Genomic DNA, 19,085 nt, shown 5'->3' with positions numbered 1-19,085 from the left:
AGCCACACCCAGTGAACTCTATAATAACTGGACAGCTAACTAAGTACTTTGATTCAGTCAATAAACAACAACAACAACAATTTTCATGCCACAGGATTTGACAAACAAATGAAATTGTGCTTTAATCAAATACAAAACAATTAAAACAACCTTTGTAGAAAATGAAGTTACCTCAACAATAAACAAAAAACTATACATAACATTGTACCAAAAAAACCCAATATTATTGGACATATAGCCACAAACTATTCTCTTGCAATGTATAACTTAGCGATAATTTTGATAATATTGATCATATCGATACTGTCCTTGGTAAGGAGAGTTATGTCTGGAGTCAGATGAACCAAAGTGCACACCAGGTAATGAAGTACCATGTCTTGTATATTGCGGAGATGAAATCATGTACTGTGGATCATAGTTTAGAGATCTAAGTGGTGAAGTATGATTCCAGTAAGTGGCACTTCTTGATAACTCATCAAACATAGCACTGCTTGATGGTGAAGAAATGCTCCTGTTGAGTAGTTGTGGAGTGAATGAATTATTCCATTGATGATGATTGAAATTATAGCTAGGATTTCTTCTTGTTTGACCGTGTGGTCTATACTTGACTTCCTCATAATTACAATAAAAATTGTGGTAAAATTCTGAAGCAGAAATCATATTATTTGGCATTGACCTGTCATCAAGTCCTTTTTCTTTTTCAGAATTATGCGGACGAACATTCAACACTTGATTATATAACTTAATACCATCGAGAAGATCACAAGCATAATGTGCAGTCGCGGATGACGAAAACTCCACAAAACCATATGACTTTGGTTTTCCATCTTTATAACCAGGAATATAAATACTTTTCACAGGTCCTGCCTAAATAGGAAAATGCTTATCTTTTATTTTCTTTTTTTTTTGTATATTTTCTTACAACAAACAACATTTCAATGTTGGAGAAAATGTTGTTGACTTTGGTATTTTCAAAAGATTAATTTGCTAAAAGCTTAGAGCTACATCAAAGCTGTTTACCACTTTTTATAAAATATAGTCTTGCTATACCACCCCTAAACACTCTCTAAAAGACATTCTATTTTTTTGATGAAAGTGCAGTAATTTTATGTAAATGTCTGACAAACTAAAACGCAAGGTTTGCAAAGGATGCAACAGTTTATTTAATTGGTTGCACACTATAACAAACTTGCCAAATATGAAGCGCTCCAAAATTAACGTTGTATTTATACATTTGAATATGAACACCCCTATACATTATTCTTTATTGTATGTCATTTTTTCTATGCCAAGATCTTTCATGTGCAAATTGCACAACTTTTGTGGGAAAATCTAATTTTATTGGGCACATTTATAGAATACATCACGACAAAGACTGCCAACAACAATGAAGCTAGTTTACTTTACAATTAGGAAAAGCCAAAAAGATTTAATACAGGGGTAGATTAATTCTTATTTGACAGGAGGAGTGCAGATTTTCAAAGGGGTGCATTATTGTCCTAGCTTAAGATGCCAGGGCCTCAGGCTATTGCAGATTTGTAGGCTTAAAGAAGCCTATGAACCTTGAATAATGAATAGCGTTATTAGCTTTTTAAGAATTTTTTTAAAAGTTAAGTAAATTATGAATCGTAGTAATATGGCTGTACCGTACTTCCTTAAAATAATCAACAAAGCTTTATAAATTGTTGCCAACAACATGTGAAACATGAATACAATGGTTGCTTTCACATATGAAAAACCAGGGACAAAGAAATAAAGGGCAAAAGAAGTTGACAAGACAAAGAAACAGGTTACATTGCGTTTAGTAATCTGTTTCAATAAAAATGCACATGGTAGTTATACAATTACAAAAGGTGATAGAAGAAAATACATAACTGCCTTTGAAATGATAAGTTCCACTTTTTCCTCAGTCTTACTGTACAATTCATAGCCTCTAATACTATTATAACAATAGCCAACAGTATGCAATACCATTAAAGAATTTTCCTGTGGGTGGTGCTAGAGATTTTACAGATGCACACCACAAGTTAAGCATGTGTGTGGCAGGGTATTCAAATAATTAAACACTCCCATGTACGTTGTACATGTTTAAAAAGCATGCAGTGAAAATAAAAAGCTTGTAATCTTAATCCGTCTAACACTGTATATTTATAACATTTACTGATTTACAGATTCAAGTCATTCAAGTAAGATAGATCATCACATCATCATTTTTTATAAGTAAATTTATATACCTGAAGAAATAGTTCCCACAAAGTTTCTTCCTCGACACGATTGTCCAAGTTTGCAACAAAAACTGAACACTCTCCGTCTCTTGATCTACTGTTTTCCATATTTCAACGCTCAACTGCTCAAGCATTGAGTTCTATAAGACCTGGAGGGGAAACGTCAACCAAATTACTATAAATTATTAGCGCGCGGCCGCGTGGTCAAAAACATGGCGGATTTTGGTTGTCAAAGTCAGCGGAAAGACGCGGGCTCATAAAATAAAATTTTTTTCGCCCACCCGGATTTGACAACCACAATTGCGATTATATAAAATATCAATGCCAAGCACAAAAACTTTTAGAAATTTTATCTTTAAAACATGCTGCAAACTTGTTTGGTATACGGATGCTGAAGTAATGTCAGAAAAGGAAACATTTCATGACTACGGTAAGCAACGTAAGATTCTTTACTATTTAAAGTGTTCAGTGTTTTGTTTTAAGTCAATACTTGAAGTGTGATGGTATATATTTTGTGAATGTTTTACTCCTAAGTTATAATTTAAGTTATGTTTATCCAGTCTTATTTTTCTTTACTTAATCGCTTGCTAGACGAGGCAAAGCAACCAATTCTTATCGAGATATGCATATCTTAAAACTCCTTGTTTCAACTGAGTTTACCTTCAAGAAATGGAGGGTGTTTTCATGATATTTTCTGAAAATATGAAGCAAATATTAAGATCAGAGCTGTATTGAAATCAAATGCAGTGCAGGATTAATTAATGAGCTCTTTGGTACATGTCGTACGATAAAAAATACCTGTATTAAACAGCTAGCCTGGATAATTTGACAGATTATGGACAATTTTGATGATGGTGTGTAAAGGTTTGTTTTATGCTAAAAGTTTTATAAATTCCATCTGGTGTTTCTGTAAATGAATTGTTTGTTATAGTAAACAGGTTAGTACATCAAAATCAAGATAAAAACTACTTTGTGCAATAATGGGCCAAATTTTGCTCCTACCTTAAAATATTTGCTCAAGAAAAGGTTATGATGACATGCATGAAACATTAAATATAGTACTGCATCATCTGACAAAATCCATACATTTTTCAATTCCAGGTGATTAAAAATTCACATAAGATGCATCGGTTGCAATGAAGTTGAATGTGGAACGAGCAAAAATTGATGCCAAAGAACTTTTTATGTCTTGAAGAATTACGATATCATTTAAAAGAATAAGAGTAGCAATCTAGTAAAAGAAGCGACATCTGTCTTCAACATGAGACTTTTCAAATTATGTATAATTTCTTTGTACAAAATACTATTTTAGATAAACTTGATTTTTAAGTCATTCACTGATATTTTTATCAAAAGACGAAAACAAAAATTCGAAGGCATAATGTAAAATTCAAAAGTTTGTCAAGTTGTTTGAACCTAGAAAAAATTAGTACAGGTAACTGCAATTTGTAAGGACACAAGAGAAAAGTAGTGCAAGAAGGTTAGCATTTTTGAGAATTAATAAGTTCTTCTTGACATACATTACACAAGGCCATAATATTATAAATAATGACTGTACAATAACAATTATACAACATGCTAAATATCTTCACCTACATTATAATTATTTAAACAGATTTGCCTTCATGCAGCAATAAGAAAAGTGTTATGTCAGAGAAACCAATGCACTTTAATTTATGAAATTGTATTTTCAATGGGAAATTAATGTAGTTCTGTTCAGTAGTAGATCCATGGTTGTCAATGACAATCCAGTTTCTAATATCTTGGCTCAAAACAGAACCAGCAACATGATTATAGAATTTCTGAATTTCAATCTTTTGCTCTCCTAGTTCAAGATATTTTCTTCATAAGTTCTCAGTAGATTTATAAGAATATCATAATACCTTATAAGACACCCAGAATCAATCCTACCAAAAAAAAAACTCAAAAAATTACATACCTACTTATAATATATTTCCAGTCGACTTAAGTCGTAGGGGTAAGCTAACTTTTTCTAACTCCTTTTTGGACGTTTTAACTAAGATTTACCCATCTATTCAGGAAAGACAGTTGCACCAAGCTGTAAACAAACAGTCAAAAACACAAGTAATGCTAATGGATTATGCATTAAAGCTTAACAACACATTGACAGTGTAAAAAAATGCCGTTTGATATTTATTTCTAATATAGCTAAAGCATTACTTGACAAAATATACGTTATTTTACCTCATTTAAATGTGTGTGTCTATTTCACAAAAAACCTGAAGCATTATTTTCAATATTTTATGCTTACGGTATCGTGGTTGTTTTCGCTGGTTGTCATTAATATAAGCAGGAATAGAGATCCGGATTCGGGAGGGAGCGAATGTTAAAAATTTTTCTCAAAGTGGAAGTTTTGACAACCAAAATCCGCCATTACCGCCATGTTTTTGACCACGGGGTCCAGGCCCCTTTTCCCCTCCAGGTCTTATAGAGCTCAATGTGCTCAAGCCGTTAGCCGAGTAGAAATTCTATTTAGTAATTTCAGTACCAAAACTCTGTCAAGACGTTTATCGATCTATTAATCCTGTTTCTTCCATTTCACACGCTTTTAAGTTATGAAAATTCTATCAAATGAAGAAATTTTCACCATTTCTATAGGGTTATGTTATCGACAATTTAAATTTCTGCATTTTCTTCCATTTTCTTTCAACTAGTAATTACTTCATGTATGATTCATATAAGATTGAAAGCTCATATTATATAAAATGGTAGTTAACAGAATTTTAAGATATTAATTCAGAAAAAAACCCATCGAAGTACAGGGCATAGCTTTAAATACATGAAGATGATATTTAACATAATTCCAACTATATGGTAACGAATTCTACTGAGATGTTTAAACATACACGCTTGTGAATCATGAACAAAAAAAAGACAGGAGCTCATTGAACGACAGAAAATTACATACACTACAAAAATGATAAGCACACTTTAATTATAAAAACGTTACATTCAATCATTTTCGACAATAAAAAATTCTAGTTTCACAATTGCTTCAGCTAAACAATTAGATTTATGACCAGCACAAAACATTGTCCAAACATTGGTTATACATTCCAAAGAAGCAACCAATTCATAAAAGCAAGTCTATTTAACATTACCAGCCATAAAAAATCATAATCAAACGTACATGCAAATAGCATCATCTTAAAAATATATTTAAAAAAAAATCGCAATCAAATGGTTGCGAAACAATAGCTAAAACCAAGTTTTGTAAAGACCCGTGGGTTTTCAACGACATTTTTATTTTATTTCGTATTTTGAGCAATTCGATCTGGATGAATATGTGTGGTTAAATAACCCCAGTTGCTTCCAGACATTCTTCTCGTGTTAATAAATATCCATATCAAAAGCTACTCATTGTTTTCCTGTAAAACACTAGTGAAAAATATCAAGACTTTTTCACTCTTTCAACTTTTTCCTTTTTGACTTCCCTCGACATCTCCCTAAATCGTTTTGTTTTGACAAAATCTATTTCTGTGTAATCAGGATTTCCCTTTTTTGAATTGAATGACTGGTTCTTTTGTATTGGCGTCGAGGGTCCAGAACCAGATACTTTAATATAGTTCACGGAAGAGTTGCTTTGCTTGGCATCAACGTTAATATAATGCATATCTGATCGAGGACCAGCGACATTTTCATAAGAACGTGCATCGGGAAGTCGTGCAGCAACATTTTGATACGAATTTGCTGTTGACGACACGATGTGAGTATTTTCTCCTGATCCGGGCACATTCTGATAACCCGATGGTCCCCCAATCACCCTGTCCAAATTATGATAAACACTTTCTTCGCTATCATAGCGATCCCATACACCAGGCTGAAGTCGTGTTATATCTCTAACGTGAGGTTTTTCGGGAACGTTGACATACTGATTTAAAGATGGCTGACTTAAACTGGGAGTGATTTGTATGGTTAACATAGGACGTCTTACACGATTGCCACTCGTGTTTCTGCGTGCTTGAATGCCGGTGCCCTCAAGAGCTTTCCCTTCAGAGGATTCTGTCAATTCATTATTATGATTTCTCTCTTCATTTGCAGGTACGTCACAAGATCGTTGATCGGATTGTTTTGATTTCATGAATCCTTCGCGAATCATGTCGTCCGTGTTGAGGAATAACGCACTTCTACGTTGCCAAATGCTCATATCGTTGCCATTCTGGGTATTAGTATCAAGAAGAGATAGTTTCGTCGATTCATTCTTTTCACCTGCATCTTGTCCCTGACGCTCATCATCATGTTTGTTTCCGTTCAATGTCCTTATATCTCCTGGAGAAATTCTTCCATGGTTTTCCATATCACATGACAAAATTCCGTCAGATGGCGAAGGCGATATTCCAGAGGAGGATGATGCTACACTTTCATTTGATTTTCTTTTGTCCGCTGATTCAGGATTGGGATCATTCTTTGATCGCTTAACCGCATCATTATTTTTGAGGCTTCCTTCACCAAAATGAGCGACATCTTCCGCAGAGGCAACAGCGTTGTTGATCTTGATGTCTGTAGGACCTGTGTTCTCCTTCCATTTGGACGATTTTGGCCTTCTGCTCTTCCGACGTATGCTAAGCCTTTGCATAAAGCGCTTAAAACCAGATGGCTCACTCATTGATCGCGGTCGGGGTGCTCTTAGTGAATTTAGTTTTGTCGATTTTTGAATACCATCTATAATGAACAAGATAAAATGGTGGATTTTCTATGGATGCATGCGTGCGCGTGCATAGGAATACGTGTACAAGACAATAGAAATATTTACTCATAACTAATTATTGAGGTTTATGATAAAAAAATGATGAATGCATTGTGTACATATATAACATATGTGAAATGCAAAAAGAATCTATCACATTTTGCATGGAAACAACAACACGAAGCGATAGAATTCATATATCATTGCAGGGAATGTGTTTTAATAATGTACTTAAGAAGTCTGTGTTTTATACGTTATATTAACGCGTATTTATTGATATAACCTTAGATTTTTGGGTCACGAAAAGTTACGTAAAAACGTCAAGTTATCTTAAATTGATCGATTATAGAAGATGTCGAATAGCAGCGGTTAGGTAATCGTCATGGTTTACCGTTCACGATTTGTGCAAAAACAGAATACTTGCCATGATAATGGTAAAGTGAATGATCTTTTAGATCAATCAATGGACAATAATTTATCCACGAGTATCATTGATTTGAATGAGAATAAAAAACTTATGCAACACAAATTATAAATGTAAACATTGAAAATAGTAGAATAATATGGAAATATAATAAAGTTCTCAAATGTCTAAAGAACGGAGTAGTAAAAAGTCTTATAAATAATACTTTTTTTTATAAATGTATAAGTGATAAAAAACATAACAAGCAAGTTTGACTTTCTTGCAAATATACGAGGAAACGATGAACGAAAAGTTTTCTTTAGCTGCTGTTAAAACTGCATATAGTGATTATAAACGTGGATGTAAATCGTTAGATTGTATAAAGTCACATTATTTCAAGTTTTCCAAAGTTATCATTTTCACTTTGCATAACTATTTAGAAATTAATTGGCAAAATCTTCAGCATACAGTAAGATGTTTTTCGCTATACACGCAGTAAGATGTACGAAATCGAGCTTCTACTTATAAAGGCTCTTACTATTCGCATATAGCTCATATACGACAGTCACGTATCAAAATAATTAACAATAATGCAAAACTTACGCCAACAGGGAATGTTGATGAATCAAACAGTTCAAAGACCATGATAAAATTTCCACAAATTATGTAGCTGTAGTAGACATTGCGACGAGTAAATTCAAGTTTTGAAGTCGAAGAAAATTGCATTAAATCACTGTTAAAATGTTGTATTTATATCCCAATATTCATATTTCAACATTTATGACGTTTGCATACGCATATTCCATGTGAAGCTGTCTTTCCACCCACAGAATATTGTATATTTTTAGCTAAGCCAACATATTAAATAGGGCTCTTCTTAGACTCCTTACGTCATCAATGAGTGATGTAATGGCAAAGTTGCAGTATAAAAATACACTGTTATTAAGAAAATTTACCGGAATTCTGTGTTGCAGTGGCTTTGCATAAATGATTATTTCAAAATTATACATGTGACGTTTGATCGCGGACACGGCAAAATGATATACTTACAGGATTTACAGCCAATTAAAATATCATAAAATATGTTTAGAATAACCCACGCTTTGCTAGCTTGCACTTAGCAATAGCATGTGAGTTTTAAAGAATTTATTACTTTTTCATTTAGGGAGGAGGTTGAGGCTGAGGGCGCAAGGCGATCGGGAGGCAAATTACGCAAATTATTGTCCCCCCCCTCGCAGGAAAACAGTTGTTACGGGCCTGTAAAAAAAATTCAAACACGCAGTCTATTTCCTGCGACATAAGTAATATATATATTAATTACATCACGTTAGTTAAACGGTTGGAGTCGGGGGTAATGGAGGTGTAATGGGGGTGTAATGTGTAATATTGGGATCAAAAGTTGTTTTCAACAACGACATTTTCACAGTTATAAATTGAGGATAAATATGAAAATCGATCTTACGAAAAATGGGGAGAAAAAAAAAAATTTTAATATTATTCTTCGCTACTTTAAAATAAATATCATGAATTTTATATTATGAATATTTGCGATTACGTAATCGCACTGTTAAAAATCCTCGATAATCAGTTTTGTACATTGAAGTCTTTTAATACATTTCATTTGTCAAACTTATTTGACTGTAAACTATCCCGTCATCAACGATAGCAAAACAACAGTCGCACTTTGTACTACTGGAAGTATGTTTTTTTGTCGACTTTATGTTACAATTAAAAAAACTTAAGCTACAAATTTTCAGAGTCAAATGACGACTTGGACGGTCAATTTTATTGTTTTCTATTTTTTGACGCTTTAAGAAACTATACCAAACTCTATAATTAATTACCCGCTTCTGATCATGCGTAATTTATGACTGTTCAATTGTCCCATTTGACTATATCGTTTATTGCAAGCTTTCCACGCGAAATTCAAATGCGGGCTCATGTTGCATAGCGGTCACCTAACATTCGTATGCGAAACCCAAAAACAGCGACGATACTAACAATAACTCAAAATGCTTATAGTTGTCAATAAAAATAGTTACGTACTAAGTTAACGTGGGTAGCTGTTAAACATTATTCCTACGCATTTAAGCCAAACTAAACAGCTATAAATGAAGACTAGAACATATTTTAAAATTACATTTAAAGAATTAATTAACACGTGTGTTTTTTTTCTTCGTGCAATGGGAAGAACATTTTCTCTTTTGAGAAAAATTACAAAGCCATAAACTTTTAAAATCAATCATCCATTCAAGACATTCACTCTGGGGTATATCATTCACACAATATACACCCCAAGGCACGAGATGTCAACCCGTCATTACGTCATTATATGAATTTTTTTCCGAGGTACGAGATGTTAATCCAACATACGTATATTACACGACATTTATTCCGAGGTGCGAGATGTAAACCCAACATTACGTCATTACACGACATTTATTCCGAGGTGCGAGATGTTAACCCAACATTACGTCATTACACGACACTTATTCCGAGGTGCGAGATGCTAACCCCTCATTACATGACATAGAGAAATGTCTCTGCAAGGTTTTTATGATAAGAACTAAAAGTTGTGCTTCAAAAATGATAAAAATCACTTTCTATTATGAATTATAAAAATGAAAGTTAAAAAAATTGGAATTAACAGAAAACAAGAACGTTTACATTCATCATATATTGCTTCAGGTTTTCATCAAATGTTCCAATATTGATTTCAAAATAAGTAAACTGAAATTGTGCTAAAGTCGAATTAATTTGATGTTCCAATAATGATTTCAAAATAAGTAAACTGAAATTTTGGTCAAGTCGAATTAATTTGATAAAATAGCATGAATTGATGGCATAAATACTTTAGTTCTATTTCAATTTTCAAACCAAAATCTCACCAGAACATCCTGATGATGATTTAGAAAATTGAAATAAAACCACCATATCACTGTGTCAGTTGTGCCCTGATTATAACTTGAATTTGAGTTAACACAATGTATTTCTTCAGATTGTGTTCTAGCATATAAGGCAAATCTTTTGCAAACTTTTGTTAATAAACTAACACATAAACATTAATAAATAAGCAACACTCACCAGCACTTCCATACATGTTATGGGCTGTTTTGTAAACTGTATCAAAGGTGCTATTGATTTGCTTCTCTGATGATGTAACAAGCAAAAAGGACTCTGGCTCAGAATGGTCTTCTGAAACATTTTCAACACGAAAAACAAATCCACCATCAACTGGCCCATAGTTAAACAACTGTTCAAATTGCCAACGACCAATACATCGAGAGTTTTTTTTCCGAATTAATGTAAAAAAGTTTGGGTAGATGTGAAGAGAAACTTCCCCTGATTTCATTGACTGTCTACTCGGAAGAATTCCATTGTATGTCACAACTGAAATAAAAAAAATTGGGAAAAAAAATTTATAGCAGTTTACGCTAAACCAGGATCCATCACATTTTAAAAGAAATAGAGTATTTCTGATTAAAAATTTATTTTCTGCAAGCTTTGTACTGTTGGTATAAGCCCACAACTTGAAGACTGCATAAGTTAACTCAAAATCTAGTAAAAAATAAATATTTTAGCCAAAGATTGTCCAAAGCTAAAGGAGATTATGCATACCATACCTTGTCCAAAGCCACCTTCCTTAATAAGAGTGTCTTCCCAATAATCTCTATCTTCTTTTTTCTCAAATCTCAAGGATAATGCTCGAGCTTCAGTAATAATAACTATTTTAGGCAACCTGTTGTCTTTATCAACACATTCTGTGTAGCAAAAATCACGAAGGGAAAGCAGGAACTTCTCTTGTTGCTTTCCAATTGCACTCAAACGGTCCTTATATATGTAAAGATTAATGCGATCTGAAATTTAAATGACTTTTCATGTCAGCATACATACAATTTTTTGGGTTGCACCTAATAATTCATGGTTGAGAGGATATGTTAAGCTAATTTAGAAATAATATCAGTTACTGATGAGTATGAACACTCAACTGTGTATGGAATTGTGTTCCTAGCTAATTTATAAAAATACAAACACAACAAGAACAAATTTCGCTTCATCTTGGTACTACCAGATCATTGTATGAAAATATTAGGAATTAAATCCAATCAGGCAATACAAAATATTCCGCCATTAGCAATATAAAATTAAGTATCGATACTTATAAAAATATGTTTACGTAATATAAACGATATTAAATGATGTAAATAGGAAAGCACGATGTTAAATTATGACGAAAAAATGGTTCGACAGGTTTTGCCTGACACTTGACGTCTTGCGTTGATGAAGGCAACGAAAGATTTTATAATAACCGATAACGATATAATGGAATAGAAAAACTTTGTAAACAGGACTAAAAATTAAGAAAACTTTCCTTTCTGGTGTTCTCTAATGAAAGGCTTAATGAAATGTTGTCGTAATTTTATTGATTATTGACCTAACAGTAAATAAATACAAAAGTAGCAGTACCACAGCAGCGAAAACCCTTTCTTCACAGATTTCACCAAAACTAAGGATGGGATAGAGTTTAATTGTCGCAAAGTGCGGAAGCACTAGATTTGCAAGTGCATTATTACACTGCAACTTCATCAAAGAAGAAACTGCATTATTAGCCGTGATTTTCGGATAAAGTCCCAACAACAAGAAGCAAAATTTCGTAGTATTTTCAATCCCTCATAACATCGAGAAAACGCACATTTATCTTATAATACACGTACCTGAACCAGGATTAACTCGCCGTAAAACTACCCAGCGGCTTTTCCACTGCAATAATCATCAAGGTTACAAAAAGATTAATGAATACATACTTCTTGATAAAATGTAAGCAAAGATACAATCTCACGTACCTTCCTCTTGACTTTAACAAGGAGATTGCATTGAATAATATCCATAACTATCAAATATAATGATAGAACACATATAAATCCAGTTGTGAAAATTCATACGACGGCGTTTCCTTTACTTTTATCATCGAAATTATTCGACGGTCCCTAGTGTTCATCAAAGATAGAGAATTGGCAACTGCGACTTGCGGAAGTATAAAGCCAAAGTGCACTGTGGGATACATTACAGTTGACAAATCTTTCCTAATTTCACATTCCTCCAGCATTGGATTGGACGCATTGACTGCACCCAATGTTTGGTCTACGTGCTGACAACGGTCACATATCTAAATGACTAAGTACTTAAGTAAAAAATTTGTTAATTTGGAATTATTGGCATGTAGTTTATTACATTTCTTTCATACTCTATTCTTGATGGCGGCAGCTGTCAAGTGTCAACAAATTTTATACAGAATATAATTTGAGAGTGCATCCGGGCTATTCCTACTAAACTGATATTCTTTAAGTTGGCCAATCTGTTTGGGTTCTCATTTAAGGAGATTTTGGTCTTTTCAGTGAGGTTAGCCCGTTGGGAAAACCCTTCTGTGGTTTTCTACTGGTTGGAACTGGCAAAATCGTTGTATTTACCTCAAAGCGCGCATGATTCAATGCTCGATATATAAGTCCTATTGTTCAATGACAAATTGTTGTTGCGGGGTAGTGTTATACATTACAGTGTCATAGTGTACTGCACAAGACCTGGATTTAGTACTGTGTTTTATCTAACATTTATAAGAAATTGGAAGTTAGGGAGATAGATAGCAATTGCGTGCAATTGACGTATGCATGACGTAAGCAATTAATTGGTATGACAGTTTAATTCCGGGCTTCCAGCAATTGGCGACTATCAACATTCAGGTTGCTTGTTTGAGAAAGTGGGAGCTTTGTTGTCTGTACAGTGTCACGTGAAAGACTTGAGAAATTTCTTTTATTTTTCTTGTGCATTGAATCATTTCTTATTTTCTAATAAGGTTGATAGGAGTCTAAGTTGGCAGTTTTGGAAAAATATTTCTTACCAAATGAGAAATTCCCTGTTTTTATCTTCTACATAAAATAATTTCTAACACAACTATTTGTAACATATGTAGAATTAACTGCATATATTCATATTATGCTGAAATAATATACAAGTAAAGGTAGAAAAATCTATGATACCATCAACCATACTATTTGATATAAATTACCAACTATCATGGATAATACTTCATGTTTATATTCATGTAAGACAAAGAGTAAATTTCTAATTATGACACAAATTTTAAATTTTATCAATATCCTTGGTAAGATCATATCCTTGTGTGTGATCAGTTACTTGGATTTTTAATCAGATAGCAATGAGCAACATAAGCACATTGCACATGCTCCAGCCAACAAAGCCAGACAAGTATCATCATCACTTTGTTTTTTTCGTCTGTCCTCATAGACATACACAGTTTGTGGTTGTTGTCCAGGTGGGTACTGAGCAGATGTTCCATATGGACCAGGTCCAGGATTTCCGTATGGACCAGGTGGAGGATTTCCATAGGGAGCTTGACCATGAGGTGGTGGTGGGGCATAACCTTGTTGAGGATATGGTGCTGGGCCTCCACTATATGGTGGGGGTGGTGCTCCTTGCTGATATTGGTCAAAAGCAATATTGCCTTGTGGTGGTGGATAAGGTGCTTGATTTGGATTATATGGAGGTTGGCTCATTTTAAATTGTATACACTGAAAATGGGTATGAAAAACAAAGACAATTACAATAAAAGTATTTTTCATCTATTTGCTTCCAGGCAACATGATACTTCATAATCCCTTGGAATTTATCTAACAGTTAATACTAACAGTTAATATTAGTTGTCACTATCATATGTAGAATGTAGCAGCAACTCAAATGGCAATTCATTCCTTACTATTTCCCTATTTGAAAGTACATTTTGGCAAGTTTTATTAAGAGGATTTAGAAACATGGAGCCTATATAAAACTGTTTACAAAGCGAGTCAGCCTACATACGAAAATACATTATAAAAAGTAAGCATGAAAACACGATTCATCTAAATAAAAGTATACATATAAAATAGTCATGGTATTCAAAGGTATTACATTTGAAGGATCTGTGAATAATCACACCATCTAACATATTTTGCACTTTGTTTCATAAGAAACAGTGATAGTTTGTACATAATTGTTCATTTTCTAGGTATACAATGTTTATTACGTTGATAGACATGCTGGTCAACAGCAAAATTCACCAAAAGTTAATTTCAACTTTTGGCTTGAATGACGTCTTGCATGTTTGGTCGATAATAAGAATGAATTTAATATTGAACATATCATTTTGGAGATAATGACGAAATAAAATCATTCGTGTCTCGAGACGTGAAATAAACCTAAAATATACGTAGCAATTTAATGTTCTTTATTATCATCCATTACGCAGCGAAAATTGAAAACTGAAAGCTGCAAGCCATTGCAAAATTTGCATAGAGGTGACTAAATACATATTTTACACTGCCGATGAATAAAAATGCTTCCCAAATATAGACGCCAATCTTTTTTAAGAATTGATTTTAAGACGATAAGTTGCCCGATTGCACCTTATGATATACAAAACGTACGTATTTTCACAAAAACAATTCAAACTGAATCGAGAACTTTTTTGAAGACTTACCTCGTTCAATGTTCAACTTGAATATCCTTAATTGTCAACTCAGTAAAATAATCAAAATCACAGCATAAAATTAAGAAAGAAACAAACTTTGTAGAACATAAATGCGGTTTTTAATTTGAGATAGATTCGTATTAAATGCCTCCCACTTTCACAAATAGACGCCTAAGTTTTTATTATTCCACTAGACACTTTATGCGCAATATTTACATAAATGCACTGGGTCGAGGCTGTGATTGGTGGAACTACACGTTTTGTGACTTTTGTCGGCGAACGACATGAACACGCCAACACGGAAGAAAATATGAGTATTTTTTTGTGTGCGATCATGCAGTTTTTCGTCAGAAAGTTTGGTTGCAATATATTTTTGATTCGTTTGGGTGGATGTTGCCATACTACCCAGACTACACTCGGGCTCTGCAGTCCTTTTGTTGATCGAAATTGCATGGCAACAGATAAACCTGTCCAAACTGCTAATGGATAATGTTATAATTCTTTCAAGTGTTGATGTGTTGAACGTGGGCGTTCCATAAGTTAACCACTAACTGTCTATTTTAAAAATGATTTTTGAGAAAGATTTGTTCTTGATTCTTTCACCCATTTTTTGATTTGTTTTATTTTCACTCCTCAAAAATTACAATTGGCCTCCGCATTCCTTGTTTTTAACAAGACCGTCAAAACTCGAAAAATCGACAACTAAGGGCTCATATAGTCATACATGTCTTAATTTGCAATTTAATTCGGAATATTATGCATGAATGAATATAAGCCTTTCAAAAAAACAAGATTTCTTCAATTTCCTTTAAATTTTCTTTTACTGTTTTCACAGCAACGTCAAACAAACTCATTAAAAAACAAAACATCAGAAGTTCACTTAAAAAAGCATTATGGATATGATTAGCGAGTAATGAACTAAAGTAAAGCTATAAATGACTTGCCTTGTTTACGTTTGCTGGCTGGTTGATTAAACCCTAGAGAGGTTGACCATTGTTGCTAGTGTAAGTCATGAGCACTCGACTTGCCAGCAAAACGTAAACAAGTCAAGTCATCTATACGCAATCCATATTAATTAGCCATTATGTTGTTAGTAAGTGTTCTGGAGCCTAGTATGAAATGCCAGCCCACACAAATGCTGACATAATGACAAATCTATCCTCATCTGACGGGAGATTTTCCAATTTGAACGAAGTTATAAGTATGTTGCACTCTTACTCATGAAATTATAGTATATGCCATTATAAAATTTATCTGGGGGTGCATGAAAATAATGGTGGTTGTGTATAATACCAAAATTTCAGCAGCATATGTAGAATAGTAATAGAGATGGATTGGATAGATTCATCAACTATGAAAAATTGCAAAATGATTTGAGAGAAGAGCAGCATGGGAGGCAAATTTTAGTTAGTGATATATTTTTAGTCATTGTATTTCAATGAAAATCATATGACATATTTTTTAAATTGTTTAATTGATAAAAAAATTTCGGGGTAAATAAAAACTTTACTTCCTATAAATAGGCATAAACACCAATGACACTCAACATCAACAATGCCTGGTTTTTGTAGGAAGCAATAGATTGTATTTAAGATGTAATTTCTTTTTTGCTCTGTAAATGCACGACAAAGACCTAGGCATAAAGCAATGTGTGTTCATTGAATTTTCATAATTCATCCCATGACCCATCAGTATCAATAGATACACAATTGTAAGCTGCATAACGTAATTTTTCTTCTGCTACTAGATATGAAGAGTAACTAGGCAAGAACAAAGTGCTTGAGCATGTGGCAGCTTCAGGCAAAGAGTCAATGGGCGTTGTTGACTTAGCAGCACACAATGTCATATGAGCAGGTAATCTGCGTCTTCCAGTGACAAATCTAAGAAAACGACTTCTGTCTTCATTGCTAAAATTCTCCATAGCTTTCCAAAAATATTTCACTCGATCATCTGATTGAAGAACATCTTCAAAGTGAGTTGTCTTGCGAAGATCTCTAACATCCACCTTTGGATTGCCACATACTTTCAATTCTAGTTCTTGCCAAGTCAGTAAGTCCAGCAAGGCAACCGGGACAACTTTTGTCAATCCATGACGAATGGCATTTATTTGCTCATCACACTCACACATTCTTGCAACTTCTAGCAACTCAGCATATTCAATTCGATCTTCAAACCTCACTACTTTTTCCTCCCCATTACAAACTAATGGAACAATTTTACCATCACTTAATACAGCTGTATAAGTGAGTACATCAGCAAACTTTTCGGAAAATTTCTCCTTATCCATTTCTTTGATTGACTGAACCAACTTTACCAGAGCTGCATCAACAGTAACAAAATCTTCTAACCAAGAAACTTTTTCACTAAGTATTTTTTTCCATACATATTTTGGAAAAGATAAAAGAAAATTTTCTCTACCACGCAGGTGACCACCCATTAACATTCCAAGCCATTTATAATGTTCAAATAATTGACAAGAAGGGTTGGGAATGTAACCATCACGATACACATTTGACGAATCATAAAGCTGGTTTGGACTACGAATAAAAAATGGCAATGGTAGTAAAGAATCTGGAGAGCTAGGGCATAATTCTTCAGCAAGATCACACAATGAATCTCGAAAACCACCACCTTGATCAATAATTCCTTCAGATATAAACTTGCATTCCCACCACTGGTCACACCGATTTGACCATCGAAAATCTAACGTAACTCCACACTTTTCAGGACTTAACGCTTCATACAACTGGAAAAACATTGATTGTTTAGCACTTGGGTCAAGAGCAGGATTTTCCCGATGCTCCGCTGCAATATGACGATTTAAAACAACCTGAGGAATACTTGTAAGTGTCAAGCATGACTGTGAATCAATGATAAGCTGTTCAATTAATGAGGTTCGACGACTTGACAATGGCAGCAATTGCCTTATTGCAGCAAGACTAGAATATGATCCAACTGTAAATTGCCAAATTGGAAATATAAAAGAAACAATACTATCAAATAGAGCAAAAAAACGTAATAAACTTTTGGCTCTATTATAGAGGCTTTCTGAATTTACGTGTTCCAATTTAGGATAATTAGTAATCTTGGAAGAATTCTTAAAAATGTCTGCATTAAGACCTGGCTCTTTCTCATTTGTAGACATAATCTTGATTCCATGAATACGCGTATCAATACCATCATCTTTACAATCTTTAATCCATATCTGAAGAATAGGATAATGTTGGCTTGCATCTTCTAACAATAAAACATCACCATTTTTACTACTTTCCACATGGACTTCATTTAGTAAGTTCATATTGTCCGTTTCTCCTCCATGAACTTGAAGTCGACTAGGCATGTAGTTGTCATCATGGCTGTTAACCCAAACAAATAATTGCTTGACAACTGTCCCAGGCTTCATCTTCAAACGAATCCAATGCTGACCTTGAGATCCATCGGATTCCCAATATGTCTCAACATCTCCATCAGTCAGTGCTGACACATAATGACTTTGTGAAGAGACTTCAATTGATTCAACATACTGACTTAGGGTGCCTAATGCTTCCTCTTTTTGAATGTTAACATTTTCACAAATAAAACGCCCTAGTTCTTCGTCCAATTCCAAGCTCCAGTTTGGAGGAGGAATTTTCAACTTCTTCATTGCCTCTAAATCGGCCTGTCTTTGCAAAGTTTTCTTATTAAGTGAAATTTTCAAGGAGTAAGAGTTATCAATTACATCTTCCCACCTACTAGGAAAAAATTTTTTTGCAGTGTGAGCTGGTACAACGTCAACAACGTTTTTGGTCTTGTTGTCACGAGGTCGAATTAAAATCCATCCAGAAGAGTAAGTGCTTTCGCCAATAAATTTTAACAAACTTTCCGGGAGAAGTCTTAACCAATGACCCTCGTCACTCCAATATTCCTCGCCACTAGCAGAGAATTTCGAGCTCAACTTGTAAGGTATTTCTCCAATTTCGGCAGAAGAAGTTGTCGGTAAGTCTCGAATCACAACGGAAGTTGACCTTTCACTTCGAAATTTATACTCCACAGCATTGGGTACAAAACACAAAGCGTCTGGAAACTCTTTACCTTCACGTAAAGATTCAACACATTCAAAAACGCATCTTATTCGTGCTAGTCTCTTCCTTGCATTGTCCTTAGTCATTGTAAATAACAAACAAATTCGGAAAGGCACATCTTTTTACCTTTGCTTTTTACACACAAAAGATGAAGATGAAAGAAACC

At 33.9% G+C, this 19,085-nt stretch overlaps 4 protein-coding genes across 4 annotated transcripts; all 4 read right to left on the bottom strand.

Annotated features, from left to right (window-relative positions):
• Positions 1 to 96: 96 nt before the first annotated feature.
• Positions 97 to 5,049, bottom strand: LOC124445514 (RNA-binding protein 7-like). Its single transcript, XM_046996236.1, has 3 exons — positions 4,696 to 5,049; positions 2,235 to 2,357; positions 97 to 867 (listed from the first exon to the last, which is right to left on the bottom strand). Exons 2-3 carry the CDS (start codon positions 2,331 to 2,333, stop codon positions 268 to 270), a joined length of 699 nt encoding a protein of 232 aa, XP_046852192.1. The 5' UTR covers positions 2,334 to 2,357; positions 4,696 to 5,049; the 3' UTR covers positions 97 to 267.
• A 102-nt stretch (positions 5,050 to 5,151) lies between these two features.
• On the bottom strand, positions 5,152 to 12,392 carry LOC124445513 (protein Dok-7-like). Its single transcript, XM_046996235.1, has 5 exons — positions 12,181 to 12,392; positions 12,052 to 12,097; positions 10,960 to 11,193; positions 10,421 to 10,726; positions 5,152 to 6,908 (listed from the first exon to the last, which is right to left on the bottom strand). Exons 1-5 carry the CDS (start codon positions 12,223 to 12,225, stop codon positions 5,638 to 5,640), a joined length of 1,902 nt encoding a protein of 633 aa, XP_046852191.1. The 5' UTR covers positions 12,226 to 12,392; the 3' UTR covers positions 5,152 to 5,637.
• An 896-nt stretch (positions 12,393 to 13,288) lies between these two features.
• Positions 13,289 to 15,079, bottom strand: LOC124446694 (TM2 domain-containing protein DDB_G0277895-like). The gene is made up of 2 exons (XM_046997548.1): positions 14,868 to 15,079; positions 13,289 to 13,923 (listed from the first exon to the last, which is right to left on the bottom strand). Exon 2 carries the CDS (start codon positions 13,906 to 13,908, stop codon positions 13,537 to 13,539), a length of 372 nt encoding a protein of 123 aa, XP_046853504.1. The 5' UTR covers positions 13,909 to 13,923; positions 14,868 to 15,079; the 3' UTR covers positions 13,289 to 13,536.
• A 1,180-nt stretch (positions 15,080 to 16,259) lies between these two features.
• LOC124446395 (E3 ubiquitin-protein ligase HECTD3-like) lies at positions 16,260 to 19,083 on the bottom strand. Its single transcript, XM_046997240.1, has one exon. The coding sequence runs from the start codon at positions 19,003 to 19,005 to the stop codon at positions 16,525 to 16,527; it is 2,481 nt and encodes an 826-aa protein (XP_046853196.1). The 5' UTR covers positions 19,006 to 19,083; the 3' UTR covers positions 16,260 to 16,524.
• Between the last annotated feature and the right edge of the window lie 2 nt (positions 19,084 to 19,085).

Source organism: Xenia sp. Carnegie-2017, unplaced genomic scaffold, assembly GCF_021976095.1.
Source record: "Xenia sp. Carnegie-2017 unplaced genomic scaffold, XeniaSp_v1 HiC_scaffold_22, whole genome shotgun sequence".
Lineage (NCBI taxonomy): Eukaryota > Metazoa > Cnidaria > Anthozoa > Malacalcyonacea > Xeniidae > Xenia > Xenia sp. Carnegie-2017.
Note: the sequence above shows the minus strand (reverse complement) of the source record. Positions and strands in the feature narration are given on the sequence as shown.

Bases quoted from the DNA above. Each gene is read 5' to 3' on its own strand.
- LOC124445514 (XM_046996236.1), bottom strand. From the start codon at position 2,333: ATGGAAAACAGTAGATCAAGAGACGGAGAGTGTTCAGTTTTTGTTGCA. The intron at 868-2,234 runs GTATATAAATTT...TTTCCTATTTAG, and splicing joins TGTGGGAACTATTTCTTCAG to GCAGGACCTGTGAAAAGTAT.
- LOC124445513 (XM_046996235.1), bottom strand. From the start codon at position 12,225: ATGGATATTATTCAATGCAATCTCCTTGTTAAAGTCAAGAGGAAG. The intron at 11,194-12,051 runs GTACGTGTATTA...TTTAAATTTCAG, and splicing joins GCGAGTTAATCCTGGTTCAG to ATCGCATTAATCTTTACATA. The intron at 10,727-10,959 runs GTATGGTATGCA...TTTTTATTTCAG, and splicing joins GGAAGGTGGCTTTGGACAAG to TTGTGACATACAATGGAATT.
- LOC124446694 (XM_046997548.1), bottom strand. From the start codon at position 13,908: ATGAGCCAACCTCCATATAATCCAAATCAAGCACCTTATCCACCACCA.
- LOC124446395 (XM_046997240.1), bottom strand. From the start codon at position 19,005: ATGACTAAGGACAATGCAAGGAAGAGACTAGCACGAATAAGATGCGTT.